Source organism: Bos taurus, chromosome X (assembly GCF_002263795.3).
Source record: "Bos taurus isolate L1 Dominette 01449 registration number 42190680 breed Hereford chromosome X, ARS-UCD2.0, whole genome shotgun sequence".
Classification (NCBI taxonomy): domain Eukaryota; kingdom Metazoa; phylum Chordata; class Mammalia; order Artiodactyla; family Bovidae; genus Bos; species Bos taurus.
The window spans coordinates 54,038,867-54,056,554 of record NC_037357.1 but is presented as its reverse complement, the minus strand read 5'-3'; the positions used below and the strand labels follow the sequence as shown (position 1 = coordinate 54,056,554).

The window sequence follows — 17,688 nt, the reverse complement described above, 5'->3', positions numbered from 1 at the left end:
AATCTTCACTATTGATTAACCATTCCTCAGCAACATAACACTTTCACCCACTGACAATGTATAGCTCCTAACAGGCCACTCTAAAACTAATCCTGGCAAGTAGGTAGAGAAACTGTATTTTGTTCAGAAGAGCCTTATAGATGGTATCCTACACTGACCAAGCCATCCTTCACAAAGTTATCTCATTGGCTCCTACCCAGGTGTAGATGCCTATATCAAACTTCAGAAGTCCTTCAGGTTTTTTACTCCATTCTTTGTAGCATCTCTTCCCGGCGACTGGCTGCTAGCTTACTGCTGTCGCTGCTTTTGTCTTGCCCCTAATATCCCCATCATCTCTTTCCTATTGGACAGACAACATTATCATACTTCACTCCCCGCCAGACCTGTTTAGTTTTATTCTGACAACCTGGTGGGAGACAAAGTGTGGGCAGCATATAGATCAAGTCTCAAGATGGTTGTTTATCTGAGGCAAGGACAAAGAACCAGAGTTTGGAATGTGAACAGACCCCTGAGATTGTTTTCAGTGTGTAATTCCTCTATTATTTAATGCCTTTGAGATCATCAAATTGAACTTCATCAACTGGAAGCTTTCACTGTTTGGCTGGAGGTCCCTAAGCTTAATAAACAGCTTCAGTTTGTGGCCCAGTTGCCCCTTCATAGAACAGTTTGCTATAGGACATCCTTGCTCAGTCAACATCAACCTTCAAAGTGAAGCTTTCTGGCACTTCCCTGGTGGTACAGTGGTTAAGAACCTGCCTTGCAACGAAGGGGACAGGAATACAGTCCCTGGTTGGGGAACTAAGATCCCACATGCCACAGAGCAACTAAGCCCATGCACCACGACTACTGAGCCCTTGTACCACAACCAGAGTCCGTACACCACAACAAAAGATCCTGCACAATGAAGATCCTGCATGCTGCAATGAAGACCTGACACAGCCAAGTAAATAAATAATTGATATATGACAGAAATCAAACAAATATTATAAAGCAATCATCAATCATTTTAAAAATAAATAAAGTTTAAAAAAAGGGAAAAAAATATAAATCCCAGCTTCCTTCCATTCCTCCTAGCCTTCCCAAATGGCATATGTCACTTGCCAACAGTTGCTATATTGGGAGCCTATGATATTCAAAAGAAACATCCATGGACCAAGCCCCTTGAAGTTGCCAGTCACATTTGGATCTTGGAGTTCCCATACTGAAATATTCCCCACTACATTCACAGTCTGTTTCTGAGAGAGCATCATCACACCCACGGGTGTATTTCCATCAGCTTCATTTGTTAGGCATGGTTACTTCAGTTCTTTTTAGAGCACAGGACTCATTTCTCATGGTAAGAATACCAGGAAGAGTCATTTAAATATTTATTCTGATTCTGAAGTTCAGACACAAAGCATCTGTGCAACCATAAGGCAATCACATAAACACTGGTGCTCTTCAAATACCTAGCACCCATTCCCTCAGACCCAACTTCTCTCCTTTCCTCTGGAGATTGGAATATTCCACAGAGCCACCTAGGCTTCTGCCTAACAATTTGAAGGAAACCAGAACTTTCTTTACACATTAAAGATTGAAGAGGTAGGAACACAATGGTGAATTGGGTATCAATTTTGCACTTGCACTCCAAATGCCTAGGATAACCCACTGCAGGGAGTCTTTCCCCTCCCTAGCTCTGTTTCTCAAAAGAAAGCTTTTGAGCTTTCCCCCTCAAAAGCTCTATTTCTCTGTCTTCACAGTCCTAATGGTAAAGTTGGTACCTCCACAGTGGTTCAGTATAAATTCCATATTCAAATACTTGGGATGTAATCTCAAGTTATATGTTCTTGAGCATGCTACTTAACCAATCTAAGTCTCAGGTGTTTCATCTATTTTTTAAAAAGTTGGTGATATATGGCAAAACCAATACAATATTGTAAAGCAATTAGCCTCCAATTAAAATAAATAAATTTATATTTTAAAAAGTTGGTGATAATAATAATATTTACTGCTAAGTCACTTCAGTCGTGTCTGACTCTGTGCGACCCCATAGATGGCAGCCCACCAGGCTCCCCCATCCCTGGGATTCTCAAGGCAAGAACACTGGAGTGGGTTGCCATTTCCTTCTCCAATGCATGAAAGTGAAAAGTGAAAGTGAAGTCGCTCAGTCATGTCTGACTCTTAGCAACCCCATGGACTGTAGCCCACCAGGCTCCTCCATCCATGGGATTTTCCAGGCAAAAGTACTGGAGTGTCTCCGAATAATATTATACTAAATAGGGGTAATTATTGGAATTAAATGAAGCAATGCATATAAATTCTCTAACACAGAGCTTGTTAAATCACATGTTAAAAACCACACAATAAATATTAGCCATAAAGAAGGCTGAGTGCCAAGAAATTGATGATTTTGAACTATGGTGCTGAAGAGAGAGTCCCTTGGACTGCAAGGAGATCCAACCAGCCAATCCTAAAGGAAATCAGTCCTGAACATTCATTTGAAGGCCTGATGCTGAAGCTGAAATTCCAATACTTAGGCTACCTGATACGAAGAGCTGACTTACTGGAAAAGACCCTGATGTTGGGAAAGATTGAAGGCAGGAGCAGGGGGGAACAACAGAGGACGAGATGGTTAGATATCATCGCTGACTCAGTGGAGATGAATTTGAGCATACTCTGGGAGATACTGAAGGACAGAGAAGCCTGGCATGCTGCAGTCCATGGAGGGGGTGGGGTGGGAGTCACAAAGAGTCAGACACAACTTAGTGACTGAACAATAGCAAATTATTCTATTATTGTTATTACCCTCAGCATCCAGCTTTCAGATTACATACACATCTATCTGGATATGTTAATAAGTATTAGGAGTTAGTGTCATTCATATTTCTATAGGAGTCTGGAGACCTTTCAAAAGATAATCCAAAGTGGTCATTCCAAAGAAAGAGTTGATTTACTGTTTCTTATCTGACATACAAAGGACTTGGAAGTTGTTGCTACTATCCTAACAACAAGAAAATTGCCGAACAACCTGAAACTCAATAACTTCTTTTATTTCCATCAGGTAACTGAGGTCAGAGTAAAAGCCACTGTCCCAGAAACTGAAGAGACATGTGGTTACAAAGAATAGCAGTTCACTGGGAGCAGATGTAGCTTCAAGAGCCAGCAACAGGTAGGAACACTTAAAGAATAATTGACTAATTTATGTAGACTAAATGTGAACTAGCTTAAGAAATAAAAATCCATGGGCACCCAATCTTGGAGGGTGACCCACACTTTGGCAAGTTTCACCCCCAGGAGCCCCATCAGGTTCTCAGCGTGAAGATCAGAGAAAAATCTTGCTTCTGACAAAGGATGGGGAAAGTAAAACATTTTGAAATATACCCAAAGAGTCTGCCCAGGAAAGACCTGGAATACAGTCTCCTCTAGCCTTTAAAGTGGGGGAAGAAATAGTCAGCTCCAGTCTTCTCTATCTTTCCTATATTACAGGAAGGAAGATGATAGCATAAGATGTAACATAAAAGTAATGGTAATACCAAAAGGAGAAGAAAGGGAGAAAGGAACAGAAGAATTATTTGAAAACATTCTACTGCTGAATTATCCAAGATTACACCAGACTGGGCATGAACAGAGAGGTTTGGTGTGCAGGTAGCCTACTATAAGCACATGAGCTGAGTTTTGAACAACATATAAAAGGCAGGCAAGCAGGACATACTGGATAGAGGGGATAATGTATGTAGAAGCACTCAGATGTGAAAAAGCATGGAATGGCAAAAAATATGAATAGCTTTGATCTCTTGAGAATGGCACTGAGTAGTCTAAGCTCAGATACTTAAATTCCATTTTAAGATATTTGCACATTGTCAAGTTTCAAATTCTAGCTCCATCACTGTATAACCTATCACATAAAGCTGTTCTAAGAACTGAATTAGCTAATGAATAAACATGTGTGACAGATTGTAAGGCTCTGTAAATACTCAACAACAACAAAAAAACTACTAACTTTTTAGTGTTTATAGTGTCATTGGAGTGCTTTTAGTAGTGGCATACTATGATGGAATGTGCATTTCTAAAAGATCTTCTAATGGATATATAGAAGGTAGTCAGATTATTTAAGATACATTGCTTAAACAGCTTTAAATAACTTTGATCTGTTTTTATCTCTTGAATGTTATTAATGTCATTAAGGATATATAGGAAGACCCTTTTAAGCCTGGATTCTTATAACAGTTTAGGAAAGATCAAGAGCAAACTCCTGTTAAATTAGAGAAAAACAGGTCAAAAATTATAAAAGTTGACAAAAACATATCATTTTGATAAATCCAGACATTGTACAGTCAAAACTCAACCTTTAAAACCTTTACTCCTAATCACCAAAATACAGAAGCAAATGGTCATCAATGCATGAATGGTTAAACAGTGGTACATCTCTACAACAGAATATTGGACTCTTGCTCAGCAATAAAAGGAATGAACTATTGATATATACCACAACACAGAGTAATCTCAAATCTATTATACTAAGTGAATGAAGACAGGCACAGAAGGCTACATATCATATTATTCCATTTATATGACAATCTGGAAAAATACAAAACCGTTGGAAGAGAAAACATATCTTTTTAGTGAAGACTGGGGCTGGGAGGAAAGTATCGAATACTAAAGGACATGGATAAAACTGGAATGCTAGAAATGCCCTCTATCTTGTTTATGGCATATATATTCATCAAAACACATCAAATTGCACAAGTAAAAGGATATAATTTACGTTGTAGGTTATACAGAATAATGTGACTTTTAAAAAACCCTCAATCTTAAATTCCCAATTAGAGTTTGAGATGTCCTGGGTAACTTTATTTCCACCATCCTATGTAACATTTCCCTTTCTATAATAGCAGCAAATATCAAATAAGGATCTTGGCCATTAGATTTTTAAAATATGTCTGAGATATATGGCTGCTGCTGCTGCTAAGTCGCTTCAGTCGTGTCCGACTCTGTGCGACCCCATAAACGGCAGCCCACCAGGCTTCCCCGTCCCTGGGATTCTCCAGGCAAGAACACTGGAGTGGGTTGCCATTTCCTTCTCCAATGCAGGAAAGTGAAAGTGAAGTCGCTCAGTCATGTCTGACTCCTAGCGACCCCATGGACTGCACCCTACCAGGCTCCTCCACCCGTGGAATTTTCCAGGCAAGAGTACTACAGTGGGTTGCCATTGCCTTCTCCAGAGATATATGGCAGACATTATTAAATCTAGTTTATATGGGTGGAAATAGAGGCCTAAGGGCATCCAATTACTCATCCACATTAATGGTATAATAATGACCAGAATCCAGGTCTCCAGACTCAAATATTGATGCTTTTTGCATATATCAAATACCCATTCCTCAACAACAATCCATATTTTTTATAATTTGCAAATAGTAAATAACCATTTTCCCATGACTAATACCATACCTAAAAATAAAAACAAGGATGAATGGGTCTTAAACCTTGCGTCACTTCCTGTGGTTTTAGGGGACACAAAACTGAAGCCTTCCTGGTATTCCTAGCTTATTCTTTCTGGATAAAAGTATCTTTGAAAATTCTAGTAAAATAGATTAAGATTTTAAGGATGCAATGTAATTTTCTGATTACAAAATAAGGCATATATTAATATTACATTTTTAAAAGGAATTCAAAATCCCCAAGAATTTTGCTAAACGATTTTTTTAGCAAAAAATGTGTTGGTCAATTGGGCTGTGGTATTTTGAGGTCTGCAAAGTCCACCTTTCTCCCTCTTTAAGAAAATTGTCAGGATTTTCTGGGAGACAAGATGATGGAGTAAAAAGACTTGAGTTCACTGCCTCTCACAAAACAACAAAATCACAACTTACTGCTGAACAACCATTGACAAAAAAGACTAGAACTTATCAAAAAGCATATTCTATTAATACATCCAAAGACAAATAAGCCACAATGAGATGATAGGAGGGAAACTTCTGTGATATAATCAAATCCCATAACTGCCAAGTGGGTGACCAAACTAGAAAATAATTATATGGCAGAGGATCACTCACAGGAGTGAAAGTTCTGAGCCCAATGTCAGTTTCCCCAGTCTAGGGGTCTGGTGTCAGGAGAAAGAGCCCCCAGAGCATTTGGCTTTGAAGGCCAGTGGGACTTGAGTACAGGAGCTCTATAGGACTGAGGGAAACAGATATTCCATTATTGGAGGGTGCACACAAGGTTTTACATGCATGGGGAACCAGGGCAAAGCAGTGATTTCATAGGAGCCTGAGCCAGACCTACCGGTGTGTTTTAGAAGGTCTCCCGGGGTAGCTTCCCTGGTGGCTCAGACAGTAAAGCGTCTGCCTGCAATGCAGGAGACCCGGCTTCGATTCCTGGGTCGGGAAGATCCCCTGGAGAAGGAAATGGCAATCCACTCCAGCACTCTTGTCTGGAAAATCCCATGGACGGAGGAGCCTGGTAGGCTACAGTCCATGGGGTCACAAAGAGTTGGACACGACTGAGAGACTTCACTTCACTGGGGTAGCAGGGGTCAGCTGTGACCTACTGCAGGGACAATGACACTGGTGCAGAGGCCCCAGGGAATGTTCATCAGTATGAGCTCTTCCAGAGGTCACCCTTTTGGCACCAAGATCTGGCCCCATTCAAGCAGCCTGCAGGTTCCAATGCTGGGATGTCTCAGGCCAAACAACCAACAGGGTAGGAACAGAGCCACATCTATTAACAGACAGGTTGCTTAAAGTCATCATGAGCTCACAGCCACCTCTGGACATGTCTCTTGACACAGCCCTGCCCACCAGGGACAAGACCTAACTCCATCCACCAGCGAGCAGGCACCAGTCATTCGCACCAGGAAGATTGCACACACACACACACACACACACACACAGAAGAATAACTAAGAGAAGTGGAGATATGCTATCGGCCTGAAAAGGAATTCAGAATAGAGATCTTGGAAAAAGAATGAAGGCACAAACCAAGATACAAGCCATGTTTAACAAAGAAGTAGAAGACTTAAAGAACAAATAAACAGATATGAACAATACAATAACTGAAATGAAAAATAAACTAGAAGGAATCAATAGAAGAATAAATGAAGCAGAAGAACAAATAAGTGAACTGGAAGACAGATTGGTGAAAATCACTGCCATGAAATGGAATAAAGAAAAAGGAGTGAAAATACAAGAGGAGAGTCTAAGAGACTCATGGAACACCATCAAACACAGCAACATGAGCATTATAGGGGTCCCAGAAGGAGAAGAGAGGGTCTGAGAAAATGTTTGAAGAGGTAGAAGCCAAAAGCATCCCTAATATGGCTAAGGAAACACTCAAGTCCAGGAAAAACAGACAGTCTCATATAGGACAAATCCAAGGAAGAACATGCCGAGACACATAACAATCAAACTGACTAAACTTAGAGAGAAAATATTAAAGGCAACAAAGAAAAAGCAACAAATAACATACAAGGAAATGCCCATAAGGTTATCAGCTGATTTTTCAGGGGAAACTTAAATGAACATATTTAGAAAATAGAAATAGACTCACAGGCTATGAAAACAAACTCATGATTACGAAAAGGGAAAGTAGGATGAGGCATTAATTAGGAATTTGGGATTAACATACACACATCATTATATATAAAATGGATAATCAACAGTGACCTACTGTATAGCATAGTGAACTCTACTTAACATTCTGCAACAACTTATATGGAAAAAGAATTTGAAAATGAATCGATAGGTATCATGAAAAAAGAATGGATTGTATATGTATAACCAAATCACTTTGCTGTACACTTGAAACTAACACAACTTTATAAATCAACTATACTGAACTACAGGATAAAATTAAAATAAAAAATAAAACTTTGTATTATCCAACTTAGCATCAAGAAAAAAGGAAAATTATCAGAATGTATAGCAAGATAAGTGGTAAAGATGGCGCTAGTGGTAAAGAACTCGCCTGCCAATGTAGGAGAGATAAGGGACATGGGTTTGATCCCTGGGTCAGGAAGATCCCCTGGAGGAGGGCATGGCAACCTATTCCAGTATTCTTGCCTGGAGAATCTGATGGACAGAGGAGCCTGGTGGGCTACAGTCCATAGGGTCACAAAGAGTCTGAAGCAACTGAGAACACACATATATTTGTAATGAGCTATTATTCCTCCTCCACACTCATGTAATGAAATGTTATTATACACTAAATTTTCATATATACATAATTTATTTTCTGGATTCTCTATTCAACTGATCTATTTATCATTTTTAAACGTATTATTTTAATTGATATTGTTTTGTAGTAATTTCAATATCAGTTAGAATAAGTCCTCTCTCATTAATGATTTTTTTTCTGAAATTTCATTTGCAAAGCTGATACATTCATACATACATATGAATTTTATAATGTTTATGTTGTCTAATTTTTAAAAAATTCATATTTTAGCAAATGGGATTCATTATTTATATGATATTGGGAATAACTGATCTTTTTTTTGAGATCTTCCAATGCAGAAACATGCTCTGCCTTTCCATTGATTTAGACAATATTTTATGTCCTTTAACAAAATTATAGTTTTATATAGGTTTCCTCCCATAATTGTTAAAGGTATTCCAAAATGCTTCATAGATTTTTGTATTGTTATAAATGGGACAATTTCATTTTTTCCTTTACATGTCTAATTGATTATTACTGACAAAAATAAAAATCATTAAATATTTTGTATGTTTTTATTAAGCTACCTTATCAAATGATCTCACTGATTCTATTTTTTATGTTTAGTCTCTTGGGTTTTCTTGGTATACTGTTACAAAATCTGAAAAATAAGATTATTTTGTCTCTTCTTTTCCAATATTTATATAATTCATTTAATTTTCTTACGGCGTCAGCTGCTGCTGCTGCTGTCACTTCAGTTATGTCCGACTCTGTGCGACCCCACGGACTGCAGCCTACCAGGCTCCTCCGTCCCTGGGATTCTCCAGGCAAGAACACTGGAGTGGGTTGCCATTTCCTTCTCCAATGCATGAGAGTGAAAAGTGAAAGTGAAGTTGCTCAGTCATGTCCGACTCTTAGCGACCCCATGGACTACAGCCTACCAGGCTCCTCCATCCATGGGATTTTCCAGGCAAGAGTACTGGAGTGGGGTGCCATTGCCTTCTCCTATGGCATCAGCTAGAACCTCCAAAACAATGTCGAACAATAGTACTGATAGAGATCATTCCTATCTTGTATGTCATGAATGGAAGGATATGTTTACAAGGATTTTTTTTTAAATACTGTGACTATTTAAAAAAAAACTAGGAAAAAAAATGAATATACATCTGAAAAATGGTTGAATAAGCCAAGTTTATATCTTGCCTATGAACTATGATGCAGCTATTAAAAATCAATTAGATATCAACATGCACATAGTAGGTACCCAATAAATATATAATAAATGAATGAATGAATTAAACTGACCGATCTATGATGCCCTTATCCACTCCATTTATAACCAATGGCAAACATCTGAAATTAAGATAATTGTGGCAAGGAAAAGGATTCAAACTTTGACCACATTAACATCAGCCTTTTATCAACTGAGGAAACTAATTACATAGATGTGTGTTTTACCCTAAGGTATGTATTTGTATTTTCATCGCTAATGTCCTACTAAGGTTAGGGAATTCTTTTGTTTAGAGATGGGATAAAGGGACTCTACACTCTTGTGTCAAGTGTTCTCAGTGAATAATTAGGTTGTTCTAGTGTTCTTAGCTCAGTAAAGAAAATAATCTTTACCTCTCATTTCAAAAATATTTCTAAAAGCACTGACATCATTGTATGTTCTGTTCTAATATCTAAGCCCATTCATAGCATCAAGAGGAAGTGCTAAAAGTGTAGCATCTCTTCTCACTTCTTTTTGCCAACTAAAAGAGTTCAGATAAAGGACTTTCAGACCCCTAACACGTGTCTCTTTACATTCCAAGGACAACCAGGATAGATCTACTCACTCATCTTTCTGAACACGCCCCAGTAGCAAAGGAGCCATCTCTACCTTCCTGTCCAGCTGTGACTAGGTGCAGGCATGGAAGAATAGTCCTCAATGGCCTGCCATAACAGGATGGTTGGAAAAGAAATAAGTTTAAATATTACATATATATTTGAAAAGAAGACTGAGAAAAGGATCATGCAACACATATACTTTGCACTGTCAAAACACTGGAGATAATACATTGTACATTTCTAACCTTGTATATGCATCAGAATTAACTCTGGAGAAGTGTGTCATCCTCTTTTCATTGCTGTGATCAGAGCAAAATCACTTCATGTTCAGTCTGGTAGGAAATGTACAGATTGCAAAGCAAGCAAGGCAGATTATCGAATTATTGGCTAAAAAGGCAATTTTTTCCAATACAATACATTTTTTCAAGGATTTACTTGAAACCCTGTGTGATAAGTGGGGTTAACAACACCATTGGGAGCTTCAGAGGTTCTGTAACTTTTTATTTTAATTTTTCATCCTAACCCATTTGTATAGTGGGTGAGTGGAAGGGTCCAGGAGCCAAACTGCAAGTCACAAACTGCTGTGTGAGTTTTGTAAAGTAATTTAACTTGTCTAATCTCCAGTCATTTATTTTGTAAAATAGGGATAAATCATAATATCTACTTAGGACAGTAGAGATTAAGAATATAGAAACTGTATTAATCCATATAAAACACTTAAAATAGAATATGCCATATAGTGAGTAGTTAATAAATGTTACTCATAATTATGATTATTATCAATTATAAAAAGGTTATAGAAATATTAAATGTTATCCAGACAGAAGTGGAAAAACCCTTTGCCTCACCATCATTAGTCCATTTCTAAGAAAGAGTAAGGGTTAGCTCTTCCCAGGGGAAAAAAAACTGCTTTGATATACAATGACAATGGTGATGTCTAGAGATGTGAAGAAGGGAAGAAAGAATTTAGTGGAAAGATAAAAGATGTGATAGAATGAACATTATAAGAGAAAACTCCTGACCTGGATTTTACTCATATTTGCTAACTCTTGAGCTAGTCTACCTCCCTTTCGGAACCATAAAATTGAAATAAAACATTTTTTCTCTGTCTTATAAAAGTACCTGCAATTGAGACTGGGTTTAGCTCTAAGCCTATTGCAGGAGAGGGTAGTGATTAATAGAATGGACTCTGGAATCACCCTGCCTTGACTATAAAATGAGGCTTTGTTAGTTTAGTAGCTTTGAGCAAGTCTCAACATTCCTCTAATACTCAGTTTTTCTCTACTAGATGAGGATAATAGTGCCCACCACACAAAGATGAATGAGATTTAATTGAGATAACATACAGACCAAACTTACTGCAGTGAATGGCACATAGTAAGTGATTAAGAAATACTGAAAAGGCTGATGAGAGCATGAAGGGTCCCACTAAATATGGATATTCTATATTTATGCTTAATGAGCATCATGTTCCTTTTTATCTGGTAGAATATTCAGGAAAAAACGGAGAATGACTATTCACAAAGAGACATGAGGTTCTATTTCAGGACATGCTGTTGTCATCGCTTGATAAGTTCCCCCAGGTATGAAGATGGTAGGAGTGTGTGTGTGTGTGTGTGTGTGTGTGTGTGTATTCAGTCATGTCTGACTCTTTGCAACCCCATGGACTGTAGCCCTCACCAGGCTGCTCTGTCCACAGATTTCCCAAGCAAGAATACAGACTTCCAAATGTAAAAGCTCATGACAGTTGTAGGAGCTAGGGTTTAGGCTTTCCTGGGAACTGAGTCTGTCAGATCCTATAGAAACAACGTGCACCATCAGTGTGTGTTTGGTTGCAATAATGTACACAATTCCTTTGCAGAAAATCTTCCTGGTCACCTCTAGCCAGCCAGCCAGTGCGTGCCCAGTCGAGTCTGACTCTCTGTGACCCCACGGACTGTAGCCTGCCAGGTTCCTCTCTCCATGGAATTTTCCAGGCAAGAATACTGGAGTAGGTTGCCATTTCCTACTCTAGGGGGTTTTCCTGTTCTAGGGGTTTCCCCAATCCAGGGATTGAACCTGCATCTCTTGTGTCTCCTGCACTGGCAGGAAGATTCTTTACCATGAATCACCTGGGAAGTCCTGGTCACCTCTGGCCATGATACAAAACTGCACCATGTGTCAACCAGTGTGACTCAGAGGTGGCAGCAGTTGATCACTCTCTTTTAAGAACCACGGCACCCCAGGTTCCCAGCCAGAATATCATAGTTGGAATACCATGTATTTATTTCTCTGCTTCCTCCCCTCAATCCATGCTCTGCCCTTCTCTGACCTATTCTACGCCCAGAGAAGCTGAAGACTATTTGATTCTATTCCAGGTTTGCCCTCTGAATTCTGTTTGAATTCTCATGATGACAGGGGAGACACTAGCAGGAAACCAGAAGGTGGGAGTTAAGAGGAGTTAGGGTTTCCATCCTGTCTACTTCCTCTCTGTCTTCCACAGTTCATATGTTCCTCTAAGGCCACAGCCCTGGAAAACTTGTTCTGGTCTTTCCAGGTTCCATGGACCCAGCTCTTTCCCCATTCCATAGACCTCTCTCTTTTCCCCATTCCATAGACCCAGCTCTTTCCCCTTGCCAGGCATAGGAGGGGTAATTCACAGCTTCTTCCCTTTTTGTTTCCCTTAACCCTAACCACATCTCTGTAAATAGTTCCATCATTCAACACTCAACTGCGCAGTCTTTGATTGTGGTTTATTTACAGATCCCCATATTTCCAGTATTCACAAATCCTGCACTGGGCCCATTTCTCTCCTCTGCACTGATTTCAGTGTCTTTCACAACATAGACCATGATAACGATTGCTACTTTTTGTAAGCGCTATTATTTGTAAGGATGGACCTTTGTCCTAACAGTAATATTTCTATGTCCCTCAAATACTTTCTTTTACGAGTTGCTTAAATTTTCACTCTTTTTCCTGCTTGCTCTCATGAGTTGGGGTTGACGGCTATTTTCCTCATTTCTAGTCTTTGGAGAAGCTGGGATTGCTTCTGACACTTGCTGATGGACGTACGTGAAAACCAGAAATATATAGGAATCACAGCTCTGAATTATTTAGTTGTGGGTCTTCTGATACTTCTCAGTGAAATATCTAATACCAAAAACTCAAAATAAAATCTTTCCCTTTTTCTCTCCCCAATGCAGCTATCGACATAAGGTAAAGAATGCATCATGCTGAATTACCTTGTACCACACAACATCAGGCTCCTGATCAGATTTTTTAAAGTCATCCATGTCTGGACAGGAGATCTCCTTTCTTTTAGTGACCTCGGATTTTTCCAAATAGCGGATCCTGCTATTATAGCACAGACCTGATTCATTCTCTGCAACAGTCAAGGACATTGACACCTTCATGCAATATGTTGAGTTTCTGTAGGAATAGAGAAAAAGCAAAATGACTTTATTGGGTGTTTACAACTACATTTGTACTGTATATATTTCAAGAGTATTGACTTTTCCATTTAGGACCTTGCATAGAAATCAGAAAAAAACATGGAAACAACACAGGAAAGTTTTCTACTTTAAATGACAGGAAGATATAAAACAAAATGCTATCTGTGACCATGAAACAGCTACATAGCTATCAGTACATAGAGCAGATGTACCCAACTTCTGAAATTTAAGTCAGACTTCTTTTCTAGTGTCAAATATTGCTATGCTGACAATCTGATAGTAAAAATATATGAAAGTATCTACAGAATTGAGATGCAGATGTAGACAATGGACTTGTAGACACAGCAGGGGAAGGGGAAGGTGGGATGAATTGAGAGAGTAGCACTGACATATATATACTACCAGGTATATATATATAAAATAAATAGCTAATGGGAAGCTACTATACAACACAGGGAGCCTAGCCTGGCACTCCCACCTCTAGAGAGGTGGGAGAGGTGTAGGGAGGGAGGCTCAAGAGGGAGGAGATAGATCATGACTGATTCAAACTGTTGTATGGCAGAAACAAACACAACATTGTAAAGCAATTATCCTCCAATTAAAATATAATTTTAAAAAACATGTGTACACCCGTGGCAGATTCATGTTGATGTATGGCAAAACTAATACAATATTGTAAAGTAATTAGCCTCCAATTAAAATAAATTAATATTAAAAAAAAAGAAAGTCTATAACTAGGGCTATAGTCATTTCTGGCTTGCTTTTATGACCAGTACCTTAATGGGTATTCTAAGGATTGTGAATTTTGCAACTGTTTTCTAAGCTACTAACATTTTCTTTTACAGGATACATACCAAAAGCCAGATCAACATACAGGAGATACCTGTTAACTCACACAGCTTTTTAAGTTGTTTACTGAGATATGGCAAGGGTCAAATTCTGGGCACTTAAGAGAACAAATCCAAGTAGAGTGGATTAATTTTATCCACCAAAATTAGAATTATAAAGGAATTTCAACATTGAATTTTGCCATAAGGCCGCTTTAGAAGTTGGCCATTGATTAACTCATAACACAAGGGCTTTTATGGAATTCAATTCTGCCTTCATTTCCCCATGTATAACTTTTCCTTAACCTACTCTACCTGAATTCCAGAGGATATCAACCATACAAAAGAAAACTGGAAAGGACGAGGACGAGATCAGAAGCAGCCTGGTAAGATTTAGCAGGAGATAAACTGTAAATTTCTTGGTGTGACATTTCAGAATCATATCTATTCTAAACATCAAGGGATACCTTCTGTTAAAAAACACCAAGTGCCAGGGTTACTTCAAAACCGAGTGCTTCTACAACTAAGTCATAACAATCCTGATAAATGGTATTCACATGCCAACCAATAATGTTAAGATGGCCTCACAATTGTTACTATTTGTACTGCTTAGTACTCATTGAAATTTCACAATATGTCAGACACCGAACAAAACACAGGAGTGCAGATGGCAGCTGCCCATTGGGTTTACAAACTAACTTAAACAAAATGACTGCTACTTGGATTACTAGGGAAGTTAATTACAGGCAAGGACTCAAGCTGGATTTAGAAAAGGCAGAGGAACCAGAGATCAAATTGCCAATATCCACTGGATCATTGAAAAAGCAAGAGAGTTCCAGAAAAACATCTACTTTATTGACTATGCCAAAGCCTTTGACTGTGTGGATCACAACAAACTGGAAAATTCTTAAAGAGATGGGAATACCAGGTCACCTGACCTGCCTCCTGAGGAATCTGTAAGAAGGTCAAGAAGCAACAGTCAGACTGGACATGCAACAACAGACTGGTTCCAAATTGGGAAAAGAATACATCAAGGCTGTATATTGTCACCCTGTTTATTTGACTTATATGCAGAGTACATCATGAGAAATGCTGGTCTGGATGAAGCACAAGTTGGAATCAAGATTGCTGGGAGAAATATCAATAACCTCAGATATGCAGATGACACCACCCTTATGGCAGAAAGTGAAGAAGAACTAAAGAGCCTCTTGATGAAAGTGAAAGAGGAGAGTGAAAAAGTTGGCTTAAAACTAAACATTCAGAAAACTAAGATCACAGCAACTGGTCCCATCAGTTCCTGGCAAATAGATAGGGAAATGATGGAAACAGTGAGTGACTTTATTTTGGGGGGCTCCAAAATCACTATGGATGGTGACTGCAGCCATGAAATTAAAAGGCGCTTGATCCTTGGAAGAAAAGCTATGACCAAGCTAGACAGCATATTAGAAGAAGGCAATGGCACCCCACTCCAGTACTCTTGCCTGGAAAATCACATGGACAGAGGAGCCTGGTAGGCTGCAGTCCATGGGGTCGCTAAGAGTAGGGCACAACTAAGCAACTTCACTTTCACTTTTCACTTTCATGCATTGGAGAAGGAAATGCCAACCCACTCCAGTGTTCTTGCCTGGAGAATCCCAGGGACAGGGGAGACTGGTGGGCTGCCGTCTCTGGGGTTGCACAGAGTCAGACACGACTGAAGTGACTTAGCAGCAGCAGCAGACAGCATATTAAAAAGCAGACATTACTTTGCCAGCAAAGGTCCATCTAGTCAAAGCTATGGTTTTTCCAGTAGTCATGTATGGATGTGAGAGTTGGACCCTAAAAAAAGCTGAGCACCAAAGAATTGATGCTTTTGAATTGTGGTGTTGTAGAAGACTCTTGAGAGTCCCTTGGACTGCAAGGAGATCCAACCAGTCCATCCTAAAGGAAATCAGTCCTGAATATTCATTGGAAGGGCTGAGGCTGAAGCTTAAACTCCAATACTTTGGCCACCTGATGCGAAGAATTGACTCATTTGAAAAGACCCTGATGCTGGGAAAGATTGAAGGTGGGAGGAGAAGGGAATGACAGAGGATGAGATGGTTGGATGGCATCACCAACTCTATGGACATGAGTTTGAAAAGCTCCAGGAGTTGGTGATAGACAGGGAAGCTTGGCATGCTTTAGTCCATGGGGTCGCAAGGAGGCAGACACGACTGAGTGACTGAACCGAACTGAACTCTGACTATGTGATACCTGTGTCATCTGAAGATTCTATCAAAGCATTCCCATTCTGATGTTCAGCTGTAAACCCATTATACAATGTCAATTGTCAGCTACTGTCTTTCTCTCTTCCTCAGTATAGGTTCTTAGAACCAAAAGGGTAAAATATAGGCCAATATAAATGCAAGAACATTTAATCCTTAGATGATTGACAGCTTCTTTAATAGACATGAAGTTAGAGCCACCAGAATTTTTCTTTTCTAAAGTCTCAGCCATAAGGTAAAATTTGGCTCTTCTTGACTCCATTTTCAATCAGTCAGTTCAGTTCAGTTCAGTTGCTCAGTCGTGTCCGACTCTTTGCGACCCCATGAATCACAGCACGCCAGGCCTCCCCGCCCATCACCATCTCACTACTGCAGTGCTAAACATGCCTGTGGCTCCTTGCTTTCTTTCACACCCTACATAATGTGGCCTATCATAACATTCTGTACTTCACTCAATTAGGGTGCAGTCACAATGGCATTTCTCTGTTTGTTGAATATCCTAAGCTTATTTGAACCACAGATTTTTATACTTGCCCTTCTCTTTAATTTTCTATCATGTGCTTTTTTGTTAAGTGTAAGCAAACTTGTTGCTCTTGTTCATCACTCTATTCCTGGGATCTAAGTTAATAGATAGAAGTACTCAGCAAATGTTAGTTGACTAAATGTGTGAGGATCAAAAGGTATGTATTCAAGAGACACATTCTCTGCTCTACTTCGGCATAAACCTCATGGTAGTAAGAGGGTTCCCAGGTGGCTTAGTGGTAAAGATTCCATCTGCCAATGCAGGAGATGCAGGAGACTCAGGTTCGATCTCTGGGTTGGGAAGATCCCCTGGAGGAAGAAATGGCAACCCACTCCAGTATTTTTGCCTGGATAATCCCACCAACAGAGGAGCTTGGCTGGCTACAGTCCATAGGGTCTCAAAGAGTTGGACATGACTTGGTACACATAGACATACACTTATGGTACTAAACCTCTATTCCCATTCTACAGATTCATGTATATGGCTGGTCAAATATCCTATTCCCTGTTTAAATATGATTCAGGATAATTTTGCAGATATTATTGTATCACCAGGGTAAGGATTAGCCAAGTTTTGTGTATCAGAATACCAGTAAAGAAAAAAAAATATAATGGTTGTATCTTGGAGACAGGGAGGATTAGAGTAGGTAGAGGGAATGCAAGGAAGATAAATGGTCACAGTTTTAAAAAGTAATAAACAAAGAA

At 39.2% G+C, this 17,688-nt stretch overlaps 1 protein-coding gene across 26 annotated transcripts in view; it reads right to left on the bottom strand.

The window, feature by feature from the left end:
- IL1RAPL2 (interleukin 1 receptor accessory protein like 2) overlaps nucleotides 1-17,688 on the bottom strand; it is a 1,479,614-nt gene that overhangs the window by 500,540 nt on the left and 961,386 nt on the right. For all 26 annotated transcript variants that reach the window (XM_059883637.1, XM_059883641.1, XM_059883624.1 and 23 more), the window contains one exon: nucleotides 13,179-13,365. In XM_059883637.1, coding sequence (XP_059739620.1) covers nucleotides 13,179-13,365 — 187 coding nt within the window. The remainder of the gene's footprint in view (nucleotides 1-13,178; nucleotides 13,366-17,688) is intronic.